Consider the following 16,444-nt stretch of genomic DNA (forward strand, 5'->3'; position numbering starts at 1 on the left):
AGTTGAGAAGGGAAAAAAAAGACAGCAGCAGGGGAGAAATTTTGATGAGAAAGCGTGCAGGAAAAACGTTCCTGATGTTGGGGGAGTCCAGAACCAGGGGCCATAGTTTAAGAATAAGGGGAGGGGTAGGCCCATTTTGGACTGAGACGAGGGAAAATAAATTTCAGCCAGAGAGTTGTGAATCTGCGGAATTCTCTGCCACAGAAGGCAGTGGAGGTCAATTCGCTGGGTGTTTTCAAGAGAGATTTAGCTCTTGGGGCTAAAGGAATCAAGGGATATGGGGGCGGGGGGGGGGGTGCAGGAAAGGGGTACCGATTTTAGATGCTCAGCCATGATCATATTGGAATGGCGGTGCTGGCTCGAAGGGCCGAATGGCCTACTCTTCCCGCACCCCTATGTTTCTGGGGTGCGTGCGTGCGCGCGCTCCGGCGCTTGGAGGAGCAGTTTAAATTAAACCACCTCCAGTTTAAATTCCATTTGGAATATTTTGGAAGACCAAGAAACCAAGAACCAAGCAGGCGGGCGGGCGCTTTTACAGTTTGATTGACAGGGAGGCCAGGCCCCGGGGAGGAGGAGGAGGAGCGCGCGCGCGCTCGCGGGCGGTGGAGGTGTTGGGGATGCGCGTGCTGGCGGAGGAGGAGGAGGAGGAGGTGGTGCGTGCGCGCGGCTGTGTGTGTGTGTGGGGTGGAGGGGGCGGGGGAGCGCAGCGCGTGCTGGCTGGCTGGCTGGCTGGCGCCCGGGGTCGAGCGGCCCGAGTTTGACAGAGCGCGGGACGAGCTGACGAACGGCCTGACGCCGTGCTGTGCTGAGCTGAGCTGTGCTGTCCGGTCCGGTACCTCACACGACTATGTAACCGCCCACGTCAAGGGAGGAGGAGTGTGCCACCAACTTTTCGCAAGGGAGGGCAGAAACGAAGAGTTTAACCAACATTTTTTTTTTTTTGATAATTCCCCTCTGGTGATTTTATTATTTTTTTGTGTGAGAAGTGTGTGGTGGTGTTGGCCGTTAAACGACGATGTGTGGAAACGGGGGGCCCGAGCCTGGACTGCGTCCCGGTCCCTCGCTCGGCTTGTGAGCTCTGACAGGAGGAAACCTGACACAAACTCCATCGCCCACCCAGTCTGTCTGTGTCTCTCCCCCCTCTCTCCTCACCTTCTCTCACCGCCTTCACCGGGAGCCCGAGTCCCGGACACTCGGCGAGGGAGCCGGCGAATAATGTCTTCCTACGTGGACCTGCTCTTCAAACAAGTCCTCATGAAGAAACCGTCAGAGAGAAGCCAGCAGGTAATTTCTTGCTTTAAACAACTTTGGGAGAGATATTCCTTACTTTCCGCAGCACGAGTTGGGCGCTTAAAGGGAATGTCTCTCCCATCTCCCGGACCTTTAATTTTTGAACATGCCGACAGAATAAAAACCCTTTACCATCTGATGAGGGATGCAAATTGACCTGCGTGTAAGCAATGTGCGAAGTTCTATTTGCAAAACGAAGTTGCACAACTCCAACGAAAAAGAATCCGCTGAGCTTTGTTTGTCACCTTGAACAATAAGTATTTTGCAAACATGCTGAATTGAGAAGTTCTGTGGCACAAAAACAAAAATAAAGTTGTGTAGAATTTATTAAACCTTGAAAGCAATGCCCCAGGTCCACATTAAATCGCGTAATCCATATGCAATAGTTACCTTATTTTACTTGCAATATAACTCAGCAGCACAAATTTGTTTTCTTTTCAGTAGGTAAAGGTTAATTTCATTTTTTGCTTTTGTTTTAATCAGTCTGGTGAATAAATGTTGTACACTGGTATTTTAATCTTCCTGTGTGAAATCCGTCCTTCAAGGGCTAAACTTTGAGGTCAATATAATATTGCGACTATAGTACTACCACAAGGTTGTCATTAGTTTCTCTCCTTTTCTATATTTGCTTAATACAGTTCTTCCAGCAATCTAATTCAATTGTAACAAATTTAAACTGATGATTCAGTTCTATTATTGCTATACAGTTTTCCATCTTGTATTCTAAATCAATGGTTGAGGTTATAATGTAAGGAGATGACATTGCAATTCATACGTGACATCTTGATTCTATGCATTAAATAGGAAATGGTGTTGGGTAGCAAAGATGAGCGGGAAGCAAGAGGATTAGGTAATGTTTAACGAACAACAGAAGATAACTAAAAAGACAATATGGGGAGAAAAGATGAGGTACGAAGGTAAGTTAGCCAAGAATTTTATAGGAGGATAGTAAAAGGTCTCCGGACAGCTGGGAGGGGACGGGGACGGCCCAGCTGCAACTCAACAGCGCCGGAACTCAACTAGTCCTGACAACACCCTCGTAAATCTTTGATGATTTAGATGAGGGGATTGGGGGTAACATTAGCAAATTTGCAGATGACACAAAGTTGGGTGGCAGTGTGAACTGTGAGGAGGATGCTATGAGGATGCAGGGTGACTTGGACAGGTTGGGTGAGTGGGCAGATGCATGGCAGATAAATGTGGCAAAAACAGGAAGGCAGATTATTTTCTGAATGGTGTCAAGTTAGGAAAAGGGGAAGTGCAACGAGACCTGTGTGTCCTAGTTCATCAGTCACTGAAGGTAAGCATGCAGGTTCAGCAGCCAGTGAAGAAAGCTAATGGCATGTTGGCCTTCATAACAAGAGGAGTTGAGTATAGGAAAAAATAGGTCCTTCTACAGTTGTAACAAGGCTCTAGTGAGACCACACCTGGAGTATTGTGTGCAGTTTTGGTCTCCAAATCTGAGAATGGACATTCCCGCTATTGAGGGAGTAGGTTCACGAGGCTAATTTCCGAGATGGCGGGACTGTCATATGTTGTAAGAATGGAGCGACTCGGTTTGTATACACTGGAATTTAGAAGGATGAGAGGAGATCTTATTGAAACATATAAGATTATTAAGGGATTGGACACTAGAAGCAGGAAACATGTTCCCGATGTTGGGGGAGTCCAGAACCAGGAGCCACAGTTTAAGAATAAGGGCTGGCCATTTAGAACGGAGATGAGGAAAATCTTTTTCACCCAGAGAGTTGTGAATCTGGGGAATTCGCTGCCTCAGAAGGCAGTGGAGGTCAATTCTCTGGATGCTTTCAAGAGAGTTAGATAGAGCTCTTAAAGATAGCAGAGTTGAGGGATATGGGGAGAAGGCAGGAATGGGGTACTGATTGTGGATGATCAGCCATGATCACAATGAATGGCGGTGCTGGCTCGAAGGGCCAAATGGCCTACTCCTACACCCATTGTCTGTCGCCTATTGTCTAGAGTATAATGAGATCTTAAACAGGAATAATGGACCAAAGGCTTCTTTCTATATTGCGTGGTTCATAAAACTGATCAAACATTGTTAAAGTTTCTAATAGTAAAAGTGGTGTATATTATAATCAACTATATGGATTATACCTTGTCATCTCTAACATTTGTCAACGTTTCAACTTTATCCACAATTACACTGTTCATCTTCCATAAACTGCATCTAGCATTCAAGATTAAATGCTTTTGGTGGGAACATTTTGTAATGATCACCATGTAATGATCAATGTTGGACAAAAGGCACATTGCTTTAAAAAAGATTGTGTAGTTTTGTAGTATATTAGTACAGTTGTTAAACTGTGAACTTGCAAGCAAGTTTTCTTCACAAAATGATTTTTGAATGGTGTTGAACAGATGATTAGAAAATACAGTCGGAGGAAAGCGAAGCCAGAGGAAACTCTGGTTTAGGCCCACAGGGGTCCCGATGTGCGAATCGCTCATCTGACCTGGGAATAGGGGCAACAGGCTAATCGAATCAACTAGTACCTGGTTTTCTCTGAAGTTTCTTTAATGGAGGAAGATTCAATTAGGAAGGTTCAATGCAATATGTTTAATCCAGTAGATAAAACAGAATTATAAATCCGTTGAGCTGTCATTATTAAAGAAGTATTCTATTGGTTAATTTATTGTACATTCAACTTGGTAGCAAATATCAGGTGATGAAGGATTTCGGCTATAAACTGAGATTATAGCCGAGAGTCAAGAGTGTCAACATTTTAGCCGAGAGTCAATTTAAAGTCAAGAGTCAAGAATGTTTGATTGGCAAAATGCTGGTTTAACTCAGTGGGATAGACAGCATCTCTTAAGAGAAGAAATGGGTGACATTTCAGATGGAGACCCTTCTTCAGACCTGGCTCAAAATATCATCCATTCCTTCTCTCCAGAGGTGCTACCTGAGTTAATCCAGCATTTTATGTACATCATTGGTGTAAACCAGCATCAGCAGGTCCTACCTACACATGTTTAATTGGCATCTGCACCAGGACCAGAACAATGAAATTCTTGCCTGTTGCAGCTTTGCACCACAGTATACACAACACCACAACAAATAAATGTACAAAAAATAATGTTGCCTGTCCATTCCCTCCACAGATGCTGCATGCCTGCAGCACTTGGTGTTTTACTCAAGATTCCAGCAACTGCAGTTCCTTGTGTCAGCAATAAATTATTAGTTATTCTAGGTAAACCTAGGTTATTCAAAGTGCATGGTACAATTTTTATTGTGGAAAAAGTCCATAGTAGTTCGGTGATGTGGTAGGGTTGTGGTTGAGCTAAAAAGGTAGAGGGTAGATGAAAGTTGATATAAAATCAAGGTCAAAACACATTTAAATAAAGTAAATAGTGTTCCCATTATGTTCTCATTATTACAAGAATTGGTAAAAGACGAGAATATAAAAGTTTGGTTAAAGAAACAAGGGTACTTGTGAAGGGGAAAAAATCTTATTTACTCCAAGTGATCATAATTTGGAAGGATAGTGGAATCTGAATCGGTATGTTCAGTGGGAAATTAGATAGGCACAGATCTGCGGCAAAACTGAGAAAATTGGATTGTCCTGATTGTCCTCCTTGGAGTTGGCAGGGATTCATTTGAATGATGTTTTCCAGTGCAATGCTAATACTGTGATCTGAACTGTTGAGCAATTTAGTTTCCTGTATCTTGACCATTAGAGTACCAATTCAGTTTTTATAAGGTTTGTTCTCTTTGAGTTGGAATAGTGAACCATTTATAGGTTCTAGGTTCAATTTCCTTATATTGGCAGCATTCTTAATTTAGCTTTGGGAAGTGCTCAGTAAGGCACAAATCCACCCATGTGATGGACCTACTGCCGGATGTTTTCCAGAATTTATTTTTGGTTAAGTTTAGGGTTTTATTTTCAATTTTAAAGTTAAAATTAAGTCAGTCTTGAGTCAAAGCAACTGGAAGAAGCTCACACAGTTACAGGGAGACCATGCACACTCCACACAGAAAGCACTCAAGGTCAGGATTGAACCAGGTCTCTCGTCATCTGAGGCAGTGGCTCTACAAGTGGAGTAAGCATATTTAAAAAAAGGATTATTTTAGGATTGCCTTAAAAAGGGTGTTTGATTGGCAGTGTCGACAGTGAGCCAAAGAACCTGTGTCTCTCTTTGATTCAGTCAAGTGATCCATCACCTGTTGGTCTCCAAGAAAAACATAATGACAATTTTTCCAAGGTTAGGGAATTGCATTCTTGTATAATTTCCACATCGGTCATTACAACACACAGAATATGAGCTTTTGCTGGCTAAACAAAGTAGGCGCATTGAGATTTGCATGGAAGCTTTATGTTTAGGTTGAATATTCGAGGTAAAGAAAATAGACAGAGAGCATGTATCTGTAGGAGCTAGTTAAGCTTGTCAGTATATTATAGCCATGTCTAATATTTGTAGTTCTTATCTGTATGTACGCTTGTAGGGGGGATTTGATACGTAGAGGGATGTGTCTACTTCGGGGGAGACTAGCGCAGACTCATAGATTGGCAGTTAGTTTTGCTTCGAGGAATGGTGAGTACAACAGTTTCTTACCACGGTAATGACCGTACAGCCACAACCGTACTGTCTGAAGAAGAAGAAACAGTTAATAAGAGGGAAAAGTTATGAATTACTTTTTTGTTTTGTACTACAGGTGCACAACCTTTTATCCGAAAGCCTTGGGACCAGACACTTTTTGTAATTCGGAATTTTTCGGCTTTCGGAATGGAAGATTTTTAGCGTAGATTTTAACGGCTGGCTCAGTGGTAGAGTGCTCGGCTCATATCCGCAAGGTCGCGAGTTTGCGCCTCGATCCCGGCAGTTACTCGGTCGCGAGTTTGAGTCTTCAATGTAGTTTTTTCTTGCAGAATAGGAGAGAATAGGGAGGGTTAGGCTGGGATCATTCTCTGCGAGATGATCTTAGTGTGGGAGACAAGTGTAGGAGAGGTGTACTGACTGTGTGGGCAGAACTTTGGAAGTGATTGCCCACCATTCTCAAAAGCCGCTGTGTCTCCCTGTCCCTCCAACTCCAGAGGAATCCGCTCCCCGATGGGCCGCTACGGCGACAAGTGGCAGTTCGCCCACAGCCCGAGCTGCGCCACCCCAAGAACAAGACGTACCTTGCACACCATCAGCTTCTGCCCCTACGGGGAGCGTGTTCCTCTGGAGTTGGAGCGGGGCTGGGCTGGAGTTGCTGATCTGGGATCTCTGTGCTTGCAGTGGGCCTGGGGGTCGGTGTCCCGATGAGGGGGCGCAGCTCGGGCTGTGGGCGAACTGCCACTTGTCGCCGTAGCGGCCCATCGGGGAGCGGCTTCTGGTGGTCCTGACGTCTCTCAGCTCCTGCCCAGGGGGGTGGCCGGAGACGTCAGGACCAACAGGAACCCGCTCCCCGATGGGCCGCTACAGCGACAAGTGGCAGTTCGCCAACAGCCCGAGCTGCGCCCCCTCATCTGCAACCCGGGTTCCTCTGGAGTTGGAGCGGGGCTGGGCTAGAGTTGCTGCTGGCTGTGAGTCTCTGGGATCTCTGTGCTTGCAGTCGGTGTCCCGTTGGTCCTGACGTCTCCGGCCACCCCCCTGGACAGGAGCTGAGACTGGGAACTGTACGAGTGGCCGGAGACGTCACAGCCCGAGCTGCGCCCCCTCATCAGCAAGAACAAGACGTACCTTGCACACCATCAGCTTCTGTCCCTACGGGGAGCGTGTTCCTCTAGAGTTGGAACGGGGCTGGGCTGCTGCTGGCTGTGGGTCTCTGGGATCTCCGTGCTTGCAGTGGGCCTGGGGGTCGGTGTCCCGTTGGTCCTGACCTCTCCGATGACTGGCACTGACCTGCTGGCATCGCCGACGTGAAGACAGTGCAAAGCCTCCGCGCCGGTGCAATGGGCGGGGAGCTGGAGAGGGGAGGGAAGGGGTCACACACATGGTGGGAAGCAGAGGGGTGTAGGTGGGGTGAAACTGAAGGGAGCGACAATCTGCTGCTGCCTGCCCGCTGAGTTAAAAAGTTCCCACGCAAGACTCACGATGCACTGTGTATCGTGAGTCTACCGTGGGAACTTTTTAACTCAGCGGGCAGGCAGCAGCAGATTGTCAATTATTAACCGTCCTGCGCAATATACCCTCACCTTCTCTTTTATGAATGGGGATTTAGTTCCCCTTCGGGGACCGACCGGAGGTTCCGCTGTCACCTCTGCGGGCCGCCCTCGGTGAACGTCTTCAAGGACCTTTCTTCAAGGACCGAAAAAATGTCCGCTATTCGGAGTTTTTCGTTATTTGGAATTTCGGATAAAAGGTTGTGCATCTGTACTTCAATAAAGACTATTTAATCAAGAGACAATGATTGGAGGATTAGTTTTTTACTATCTGCTATCTGAGTGCGGCGAGTGCATAAGCTATGTCTCCGCCACATCCTCGAAAAGTAATGGCCATTGAAGTTGGACTTTAAGAAGGTATACAAACTGCCATTATAGTATCATTTACTGGTTGTGATCTAAATTGAAGATTATTTTCTTTTGATGGATATACTTTAACCAGTGTTGTAAAATAATCATTCAGCTTCACCAGGTATGCCCTATCCTTGGCAAAAGGCTGTCTCTGATCAGCTGAATTTTTAAGGTGTCCATTCACTTTGTCAATCATTACAAGTTCCAGTAAATGCGCAACAGCAAATTCTCTGTCTTGATGTTAGATAACTAACTAATGTGTGTAATTTCTCATTCTGAAATTCCTGAGACAGCTATGGAAGATAGGGTTTCCGCAATGTTTGTGACCACTTAACCACTGTGGGATGAAACCATCTTGTCCAGGAAATTTGTTATTCCTTAGATATTATTTTCTTTACTGTTGTGTCTGTTTGATTTTGGTGAGGAACAGTGATGTATTTCTTAGTCAGGATAAATTTGGAGGAATACTTGCGAGTCCAGGTGGGGCACAGTGGAGAGGAGGGGGTGGGGGGGGGGGGGGGAGAAAGAAAAATGGGAGGGGGTAGTAGGGGGAGGGGGTTGGTAGTTACCTAGAATGGAAGAATTTGACGTTCATACTGTTGGGATGGGATATGAGGTTTTGTTCCTCCAGTTTGCGTGTGGCCTCACTATGGCAATGGAGTGCCCAACCTGAACTAGCACCTATTTCTCCCCTCCCATTTACATTCCTTCCCCAAGTGTCACAATTTGCAATTCTTCAATCCTTTTGTCTTATATCTTTGGTCTTTGTCCAACCATGTGGCTATCAAAAACACCTGTATCCACCTATTGCTTACCAGGCATTGTCCAGCCCCTCCTCTCTTCCAGCCGCCTTCCCTCCATCTCCCCACAATCGGTCTGAAGGGTCCCGACCCAACACGCGATCCATCCGTTTCCAAAGATACTGTGTGACCTGTTGAGTTACTCCAGCACTTTGTCTCTTTTTTTTCCGCTGTGAACATTTGAACAGACTGGATTATTTTCTTTGGAACCCCAGAAATCGAGGGGAAACCTAATAGAGGTGTACACAATTGAGGGGCATGAATAGGGTAGGTAGTCATAACCTTTCCCCCCTCACCTTCCCCAAGGAAGAAATATCAAAGGCTAGTGCATAGGTTTAAGATAAGAGGGACAAAATTGAAAGGAGAAGCATAAGACAAGTGGGTGCCCAGAAGGCGTGGATGTGGAGGCAGATGCAACAGTGCCGTTTAACATGCTTTTAGATGGGTGTATGGCAAGGGTTTCCAACCTGGGATAAATTTACCCCCAGGGGGTAAATTTGTTGATTCTCGATTTGTACATATTTTTTCTCATTGACTGACTGCGTTTGGTTCTGGTATACCGGTTAGGGTTAGGGTTAGGTTCATTAGTTGTTTCATAAATAACCGTTCATTCGTTGTTCATAAATAAGTGAAATAACATTGTTATGTGCTATTAAAGTTGCCTGGGGTAAACGGGACGAAAAAGGTTGGGAACCCCTGGTGTATGGATACGCAGGAAACGGTGGGATTTAGATCATGTGCAGGCAGATGAGATTAGTTTATCTTGACATCATGTTTGGCACATACGTTATGGGCAGAAAGACCTATTCTTGTGCCGTACTGTTCTACTTAATCTATAAGCTAGAATGCAATTTTGAACATCTGATTATTTTTCTTTCGTTTCAATAAATTTGCCTGGTTTATGTCTCGTCAATTCAAACCAGCCTTGCTCAGATCGAGAACTATAGAGTTCTTCATTTTTCCATTTCAAATGCTTTGACCTGTTGAATCTTTTGATTAAAATACATATTCATACATTGTTAAATTAAATCTATCTCATTACTAATGTTTTGTATTGTTTTTCATCTTATTGGTTCCAGAGTATATTAAGTTGAACGCATTCAATTCATGTTTTATGTTTCTGCTTTGAGTTGGCTAAAAAAAATTAAAATCCCTCTCCATATTCCTCTCTCCATCCTAAAATCATTTTAGATGCGATGATACCTTACTGTGGAAATTCTGCATTTTATCAGTGCACAGCAGCAATAACCAACTCCCAAGAGTCTTAAATTATTTTCTATTTAATTTTACCAATAAAGTCAGCTCGTTAACTTTTTGCTTCTGTAATATTCTCTTTTATCTTTGTCCAAGGATGAAATTATTTCAGTAAAGCTGTTCGTCTTACTTTACTATTTTCATACACCTCCTGAAGGCTCTTTAACCTCGCATATTTACTTCCCAGTCTTAGTAATCTAGCAGTGATATCTTCAACAATGATGACTGTCATACCCTTCAAGTTGAATTTGAATCAGAAATTCAGCCTCTAGTCAGAGATCTTTCAAATGAGATGTCTGAAGAAGGGTCTCGACCAAAAACGTCACCTATTCCTTTGCTCCATAGATGCTGCCTCACCCGCTGCCTCTCCAGCATTTTTGTCTACCTTAAAGCAAAGACTTTGTCATCTCTGCAATGATTGTAAGAAAATCCATGATATTACTTTGTAGTTAACCAATTAAAATTTTCTGTACTTATCCCTTTAAGAAAAAGATTTTAATAAAGAATACGCTGCATACAAAGCCGCAGGGATCTTTCCTACTATGTCTCAGAAACTATACTTCAAAAATTACGTTATTATCTGTAAAGTACATTGGGAAGTTTAGAGATAGTGAAAAGCACTGAAGTTGTATCTTATGCATGAAAGGAAGATAATTGTGAATGTTGGATGGCAATCATCCCAGCCAAATGTCACTGTTTCTAGAGTTCCTCAGGACACTTTACTGGAACTAATCATCTTAAGGTGTTTCAATGATCTTCCTTCCACAATAAGGTCAGAAGTAATGCAGTGGGTCAGGCAGCATTTTGGAGAACATGGATAGGTGGCGTTTCAAGTTGGGACTCTTCTGAGCTGAAATGTCACCTATCCACGTTCTGCAGAGATGGTATCTGAATTGTTGAGGAATAACTCAACAATTTGTATCTTTTGTAAACCAGCATCTGCAGATCCTTATTTCTAAGTGATAAGTAAGGATTTGCATTGGTAATTACAGTATTCAATTCCATGTTCTGTTCTGTCCACTGTTCTGTGCTGGGCCTCCTCCATTGCTAGAGCGAGGCCACACACAAACTGAAGGAACAGCACCCCATGTTCTGCTTGGGTGGCTTACAACCGAATGATATGATCATTGAATTCTCAATTTTTTGGCAACCAACCAACAAGTTACCCTTTTTCTCTTTCTATTTCCCCACCCCTCTTCCCTGTGCCCCTCCCGGACTCTCACCTATATCTCCCCTCCCCTTGCACCTTCCTTTGGCTTCACCTTTTGTACCTCATCTATCCTTATCTTACACTTTTTGTCTTCTCATCTCTGACTTTGTCCAACCATCTGCCTATCAAAACCTCCATCACCAGTATCCATCTACAACTCACCAGGCAACTCTGCCCCATCTCTTCCAACTTTCTCTTTCTTCTCTCCCCCCACAGACACACCATCAGTCTTAAGAGGGGTCTCAACCTGAAACATCACCTATTCATGTTCTCCAGAAATGCTGCCTGATGTGCTGAGTTGCTCCAGCACTTTGTCTGTTTATGTAAACCAGCATCTGCCGTCCCCCCATAACCCTTAGTCAAGTGTTGGTTTTTCCAAAATGCCCAAGCTTGTTTCGTTCTTTTAATTTACTGAGTCACATGATAGGTGTTAACTGACAAACACATATGACTACAGGGCTTTGTTACTTTTCAGTCAGTTGTTTGAAAATATATGTGGTATCATGCAACCTCTCCCTCGCATTCATCAATCTACTGAGAAATACCTGGCTTAATTTTGATGGTTTTGCAAAATAATTGTGACTGAATTTGATAAGTTTGCTATTGGCATAAACCCATGTGCATGATGTGACCATGGGAGCATGGTCAGTACATTAAAGAGCCAAAAAAAAGTATTAAGTAAAATTTATTCAACTCTGTTGGCAATTTGTAGTTGTTGGCGTCCTGGATGGTATTCATTGATGACTATGCATCAGAGGGATTTTTTTGTATATAAAACTCTGTTTCTGAACTGTTAAAGCTGTAAAAAATCTTTCAAGTGGCTGTTACATTTGTGACAAGTTAGAATTCTGTCAATGACTGACAAAAAGTAGCAATAAATAAACATTTGGATCAAACTCTTAATTTAGATTGTCTACTACAAGGTGAGATGTCGTCAGGATATGTCATCTCAAAGATCGGCAGACAGTCTGGCAATGATACTGTAGAAACATAGAAAATAGGAGCAGGAGTCGGCCATTCGGCCCTTCGAGCCAGCACCGCCATTCAATATGATCATGGCTGATCATCCAAAATCATCTAAAAAGTCCTTAGAGCTAAATCAAACTCTCTCTTGAAAACATCCAGTGAATTGGCCTCCACTGCCTTCTGTCGCAGACAATTCCAGATTCACAACTCTGGGTGAAAAAGTTTTTCCTCATCTCAATCCTAATTTCTTCAGTCCTAAGTCCTCAGTCCTACTCTACTTTCCTTGTAGAATGTGGAAATTTTTGCGGTTATTTCTCGGGCATCTATTAAGATAATTCTCCTCTCATGGTAAGCAGAAATATTGACACACAACCAAAAGAAATAAGACTTCTTTTGAAATTGCAATTAGAATTTCAGGCATTGATTTTATGTTTTTCTTATACTGATTAATAGATTTCTAATAGATTTGTTGTTTTGTCTCCCTGCTGTTGATGGATAGTACTCATTGGCATTGAAGTGGATCCCATACTTATTGTTCTGTTTCCACTGTGTCATGTGTAAGAAAGAACTGCAGATGCTGGTTTAAAGCAAAGGTAGACACAAAATGCTGGAGTAACTCAGCGGGACAGGCAGCATCTCTGGAGAGAAGGAATGGGTTACGTTTCGGGTCGAGAAAACGTTACTCATTCTTGAGCCGACCCGACCCGAAACGTCACCTTCGCTCCAGAGATGCTGCGTGTCCCGCTGAGTTACTCCGCTGTAGTTCCTGACAGAATGTGTTTTCTTTAGGCCGCTGCCAACAATAAGACGCGCCCAGTCACCGTGGGGCACTCTCCCCTCTCACCTGCTGTCGCTTCCAAGGTGGAGTCTGTTGGCGACTCCCAGAGAGAAGTAGGAGGCAGCGGCAGTGGATGGGGAGGGCAGGTGAGAAGCTGACTGGACAGGGCAATGGAAGATGCAGGCAGTGGAGGTCAAGTGTGGTGTGGACAAAGCCACCATCGACAGCAGAAAACCGCAGAACTTGAGAGGGGAGGGAGCCCCACGGTGCGAAAGTCCAGGACTACTACGTGAGCCGCAACAACAGCCGTGTCACCGGACTGTGCGGTGGGTGCACTTTCTGAGTCAGGAGTGGGGTCGGAAACGGGCTCCAAATGGCTGGGGAAACGGTGGGAGCTGGGGATGGGTCAGCAGGTCATTCTATTCACATTCAGTTTACATTTTATATTTGTTTTATTTAAGTTTATGGCACTCCATGGTGCTTTAGAGACACTGGAGGGGGATTTTTAGCGGTACCCTGTATTGTCATTTCATTTTCACTTGACCTCTGATCCGGAAAAACAGATAATCCAGAAAAGCACCCTGGTCCAAATTTTTTATTGCAAATGTTTTAAGTATGACTATTACATCACTTATCACATCAAAATAAGAAGACATCTTATGAATTGTGGTCTATTATATAATCTTCTGTGTCATTAACAATTTTCAGTTTATATCCTGTTTCGGTGTTGATTTTTGGAAGGGGTTAAGACCTGAAAAGCCATTGATGCCACTTGAATGAGCTACTATTCACATTGATCCTCATTACATTGTTGAGTAATAAAAGTTAATTGCAATATATGTAGAGAGGAACTGCAGATGATGGTTTAAACCGAAGATAGACACAAAGCTGGAGTAACTCAGCGGGTCAGGCAGCATCTCTGGGAAAAAAGGAATAGGTGATGTTTCAGATTGAGACTAGGGCCTCCCCCACCCTAATTGTTATACTACTTTCACTGTCGTCCTGTTGAGTTTCATTGTCTGTATAACTCGTTATCACCTAGCCCACAGCTAACAATGGACCATTGTGGCCTCCACCTTTCCTTGATCATAGTTACTTTTATGCACATCTTTCATTCATTTGTTCTATATCTCTCTATATCACCGTCTATATCTCTCGTTTCTCTTTACCCTGTCTCTCAGTCTGAAGAAGAGTCTCACCCAAAATGTCACCTATTACATTTCTCCAGAGAAAAGTAAATATAAATGTATTTTACTGTCGGTCATTATTGGGAATTAGTTTGTTAGATTTAATTGAGAACTGCTGTTGTGCAGTTCCATTCTTTGGAATGTTCTATTAGTAAATGATTATAGAAAAATCCTTCAATTGACCTTAAGCTGTATCATGTTCTGAATGTACCCAGCATTTGCTTGTGGTGTAAATGAATAAGAGGCATTAATTTCATTTTGTGGTGAGTGATAGAATAATGAAAGTACGTATACTATTTTCATGGATACTTATGGCAAAACCTATATTACCACCTGATATTTTAATGGGAGATACAGTGAATGTGCTGAACTGTACAGATCAGTGAAGATTGAGTAGTACAGGGTACTGCACTGAGCTCCTGATGATGAATCTAAAATTGATTTTTTAAAGAGTAGCCTTCAGCTGTACTGAGATAAAAGATTATGCTTGGATATGAGATAGCTGTGCAAAACTGGCAACCATAATTATTTCCACTCCCGATGCTGATTGGTTGCAGCATTAATTGCTTCTTGGAGTAGTACGGTTGAAGTGGCTTGATTGATGGGTGTGGACATGGCCGTATCGCAATGGAGGGCTGGATGGTTTTGCTGAAGTTTTCCCATTGATGCACCATGTTTCTATTTGTAAGATGCATGTTGTTCACGCAATTTAATGTGAGATCTCAATGTGTCTAGCTTTACAGTTGCACTCATACCTATTTGCTTCCATGTTCACTCATGCGACATGTTTGCCATCTCTCGCCAAGCTGTGATGCAGAGAATGCTTTTCGAGCATAAGATGTTTTTGCTGCATTTTTCCAAGATAATTGAAAATGTTATCGGCAGCTTTTTAGGTAGCCTTCAAGGCAATGAAAGCTATGCCAAAACATTCAGATCTGAAATGCTGCTGCCATCTATATCATTCTGTTTATTATACCTGAAGAAAATATGCCGTAACATCTTCAGGTTATTATTTTTCAGTTATCATAAACTTGACCTAGCTGAATCCTGTTAATTTCTGACTTCATCTTGAGAATCTGTGGCAAAGAATATGGGAAGATGTATGAAATCTTGGTTGGCAGTTTGCTAAGATTTTTGAATTGGGCCAACAGCTTTATACCTTTGAAATTATTTCAAAGCAGGCACATTTTCTGAAACCGTGATGTAGGTAGACTCTAGGTATGTGCTCAATGTGTTCACCCAGGAGTCCATGTTGTCAGCAATTAGGTGTCATTTGTCAGCATGTTCATTTGTGCAATATATGAAATATTATTTTATTATAGGGTTATAAAGAAATTCTGATGGAAATATGTTTGCCTTAACTGAAGTGTTAACTTTTAATAATGAACAATGGCTATTCTGGAAAATATATGGATGTAACCAGGATATGCGCTAGTGTGACAGTCTATTATTGTTGATGTATACATGTGCAACCACATTTTCTTGGCAGGGGACAATACTTACCAACACAGGGTTTATTTGTGATCTTCTGCTTCATGCTACACAACCAATATGGTATAGTATGCTTGATTTTGTGTATCTACGACTGCTTCATAGTCGGCTATGTATCCTGTACAACCAAGAAGGCAGTATCGGATTTAGTCAAGAATAGGATGAGATGGCAATCCAAAATGAATTACAATTTTGGAATTAAAGTATTGAATTAGGCTCTTGTCAATTCTTTGAAGTTAAAACATTTCATTTTTCACTTTTATAAAACACGCATTTCACTTTCAATTAATATTTTAATTGACATGCACGCTGTTTGCATTCATGTTTGTTTGAATGCTACCACGATCAAACATTGGGTGGATGCTTGTTTTTCTATCTAATTATGTTTCATATTATGTGACTAATACCTTGTAGGAAATTGCTCTCTCCAGTCAGCTATTATTTTTGGTATACTGTGGGCACTTCATTAACAGGAAGGAAAAGGAAAAAATGGACAAAAAAAGCATTCACCTAATGATTAATACGTATGATTCCATCCTGTCTGCTACAATTAAATCTCAGTTATTGTAAATCTCACTCACGTGCTTCACATTTCCGACCTGCTTCAATCTTGGATCATTCTGGACACTACTTCTCTACTTGCTGCTTTATTTGTCGTAGGGCAAGTCCAATGAGTTATTCTCTGAAGAAGAGTCCTGATCCAAAACGCGAGTCTATGGTCCCAACCCAAAACATAATCCTCGTCCACCAGAGATGCTGCGTGACGCGCTGAGTTACTCCATTACTTTCTGTGTGTTTCTATTCCCTTTCTTCTATTGATCCCTCCCCACATGTTCTGCTACTGAAAACTAACCTGTATTCTCTCTTTCCACAGATGCTCCCTCACTTATTGAGTGTTACAGCATTTTTGTTTATTGCCAGCTTGATTCATACTCTTTTGCAAGCATTCACTGGTATAAAGTAAAATAGAGAGTCTTATCTTGTTGGTCCATAGCTTTATAAACAATACACAT

At 42.8% G+C, this 16,444-nt stretch overlaps 1 protein-coding gene across 10 annotated transcripts in view; it reads left to right on the plus strand.

Moving 5' to 3' along the window:
- The first annotated feature begins 737 nt into the window (after positions 1 to 737).
- Positions 738 to 16,444, plus strand: part of rapgef6 (Rap guanine nucleotide exchange factor 6) — a 262,348-nt gene continuing 246,641 nt past the window's right edge. For all 10 annotated transcript variants that reach the window (XM_033029271.1, XM_033029274.1, XM_033029281.1 and 7 more), the window contains exon 1: positions 738 to 1,284. In XM_033029271.1, coding sequence (XP_032885162.1) covers positions 1,216 to 1,284 — 69 coding nt within the window. In that variant the 5' untranslated portion in view covers positions 738 to 1,215. The remainder of the gene's footprint in view (positions 1,285 to 16,444) is intronic.

The sequence above is a fragment of the Amblyraja radiata genome, chromosome 11 (genome assembly GCF_010909765.2).
Source record: "Amblyraja radiata isolate CabotCenter1 chromosome 11, sAmbRad1.1.pri, whole genome shotgun sequence".
Classification (NCBI taxonomy): Eukaryota; Metazoa; Chordata; class Chondrichthyes; order Rajiformes; family Rajidae; genus Amblyraja; species Amblyraja radiata.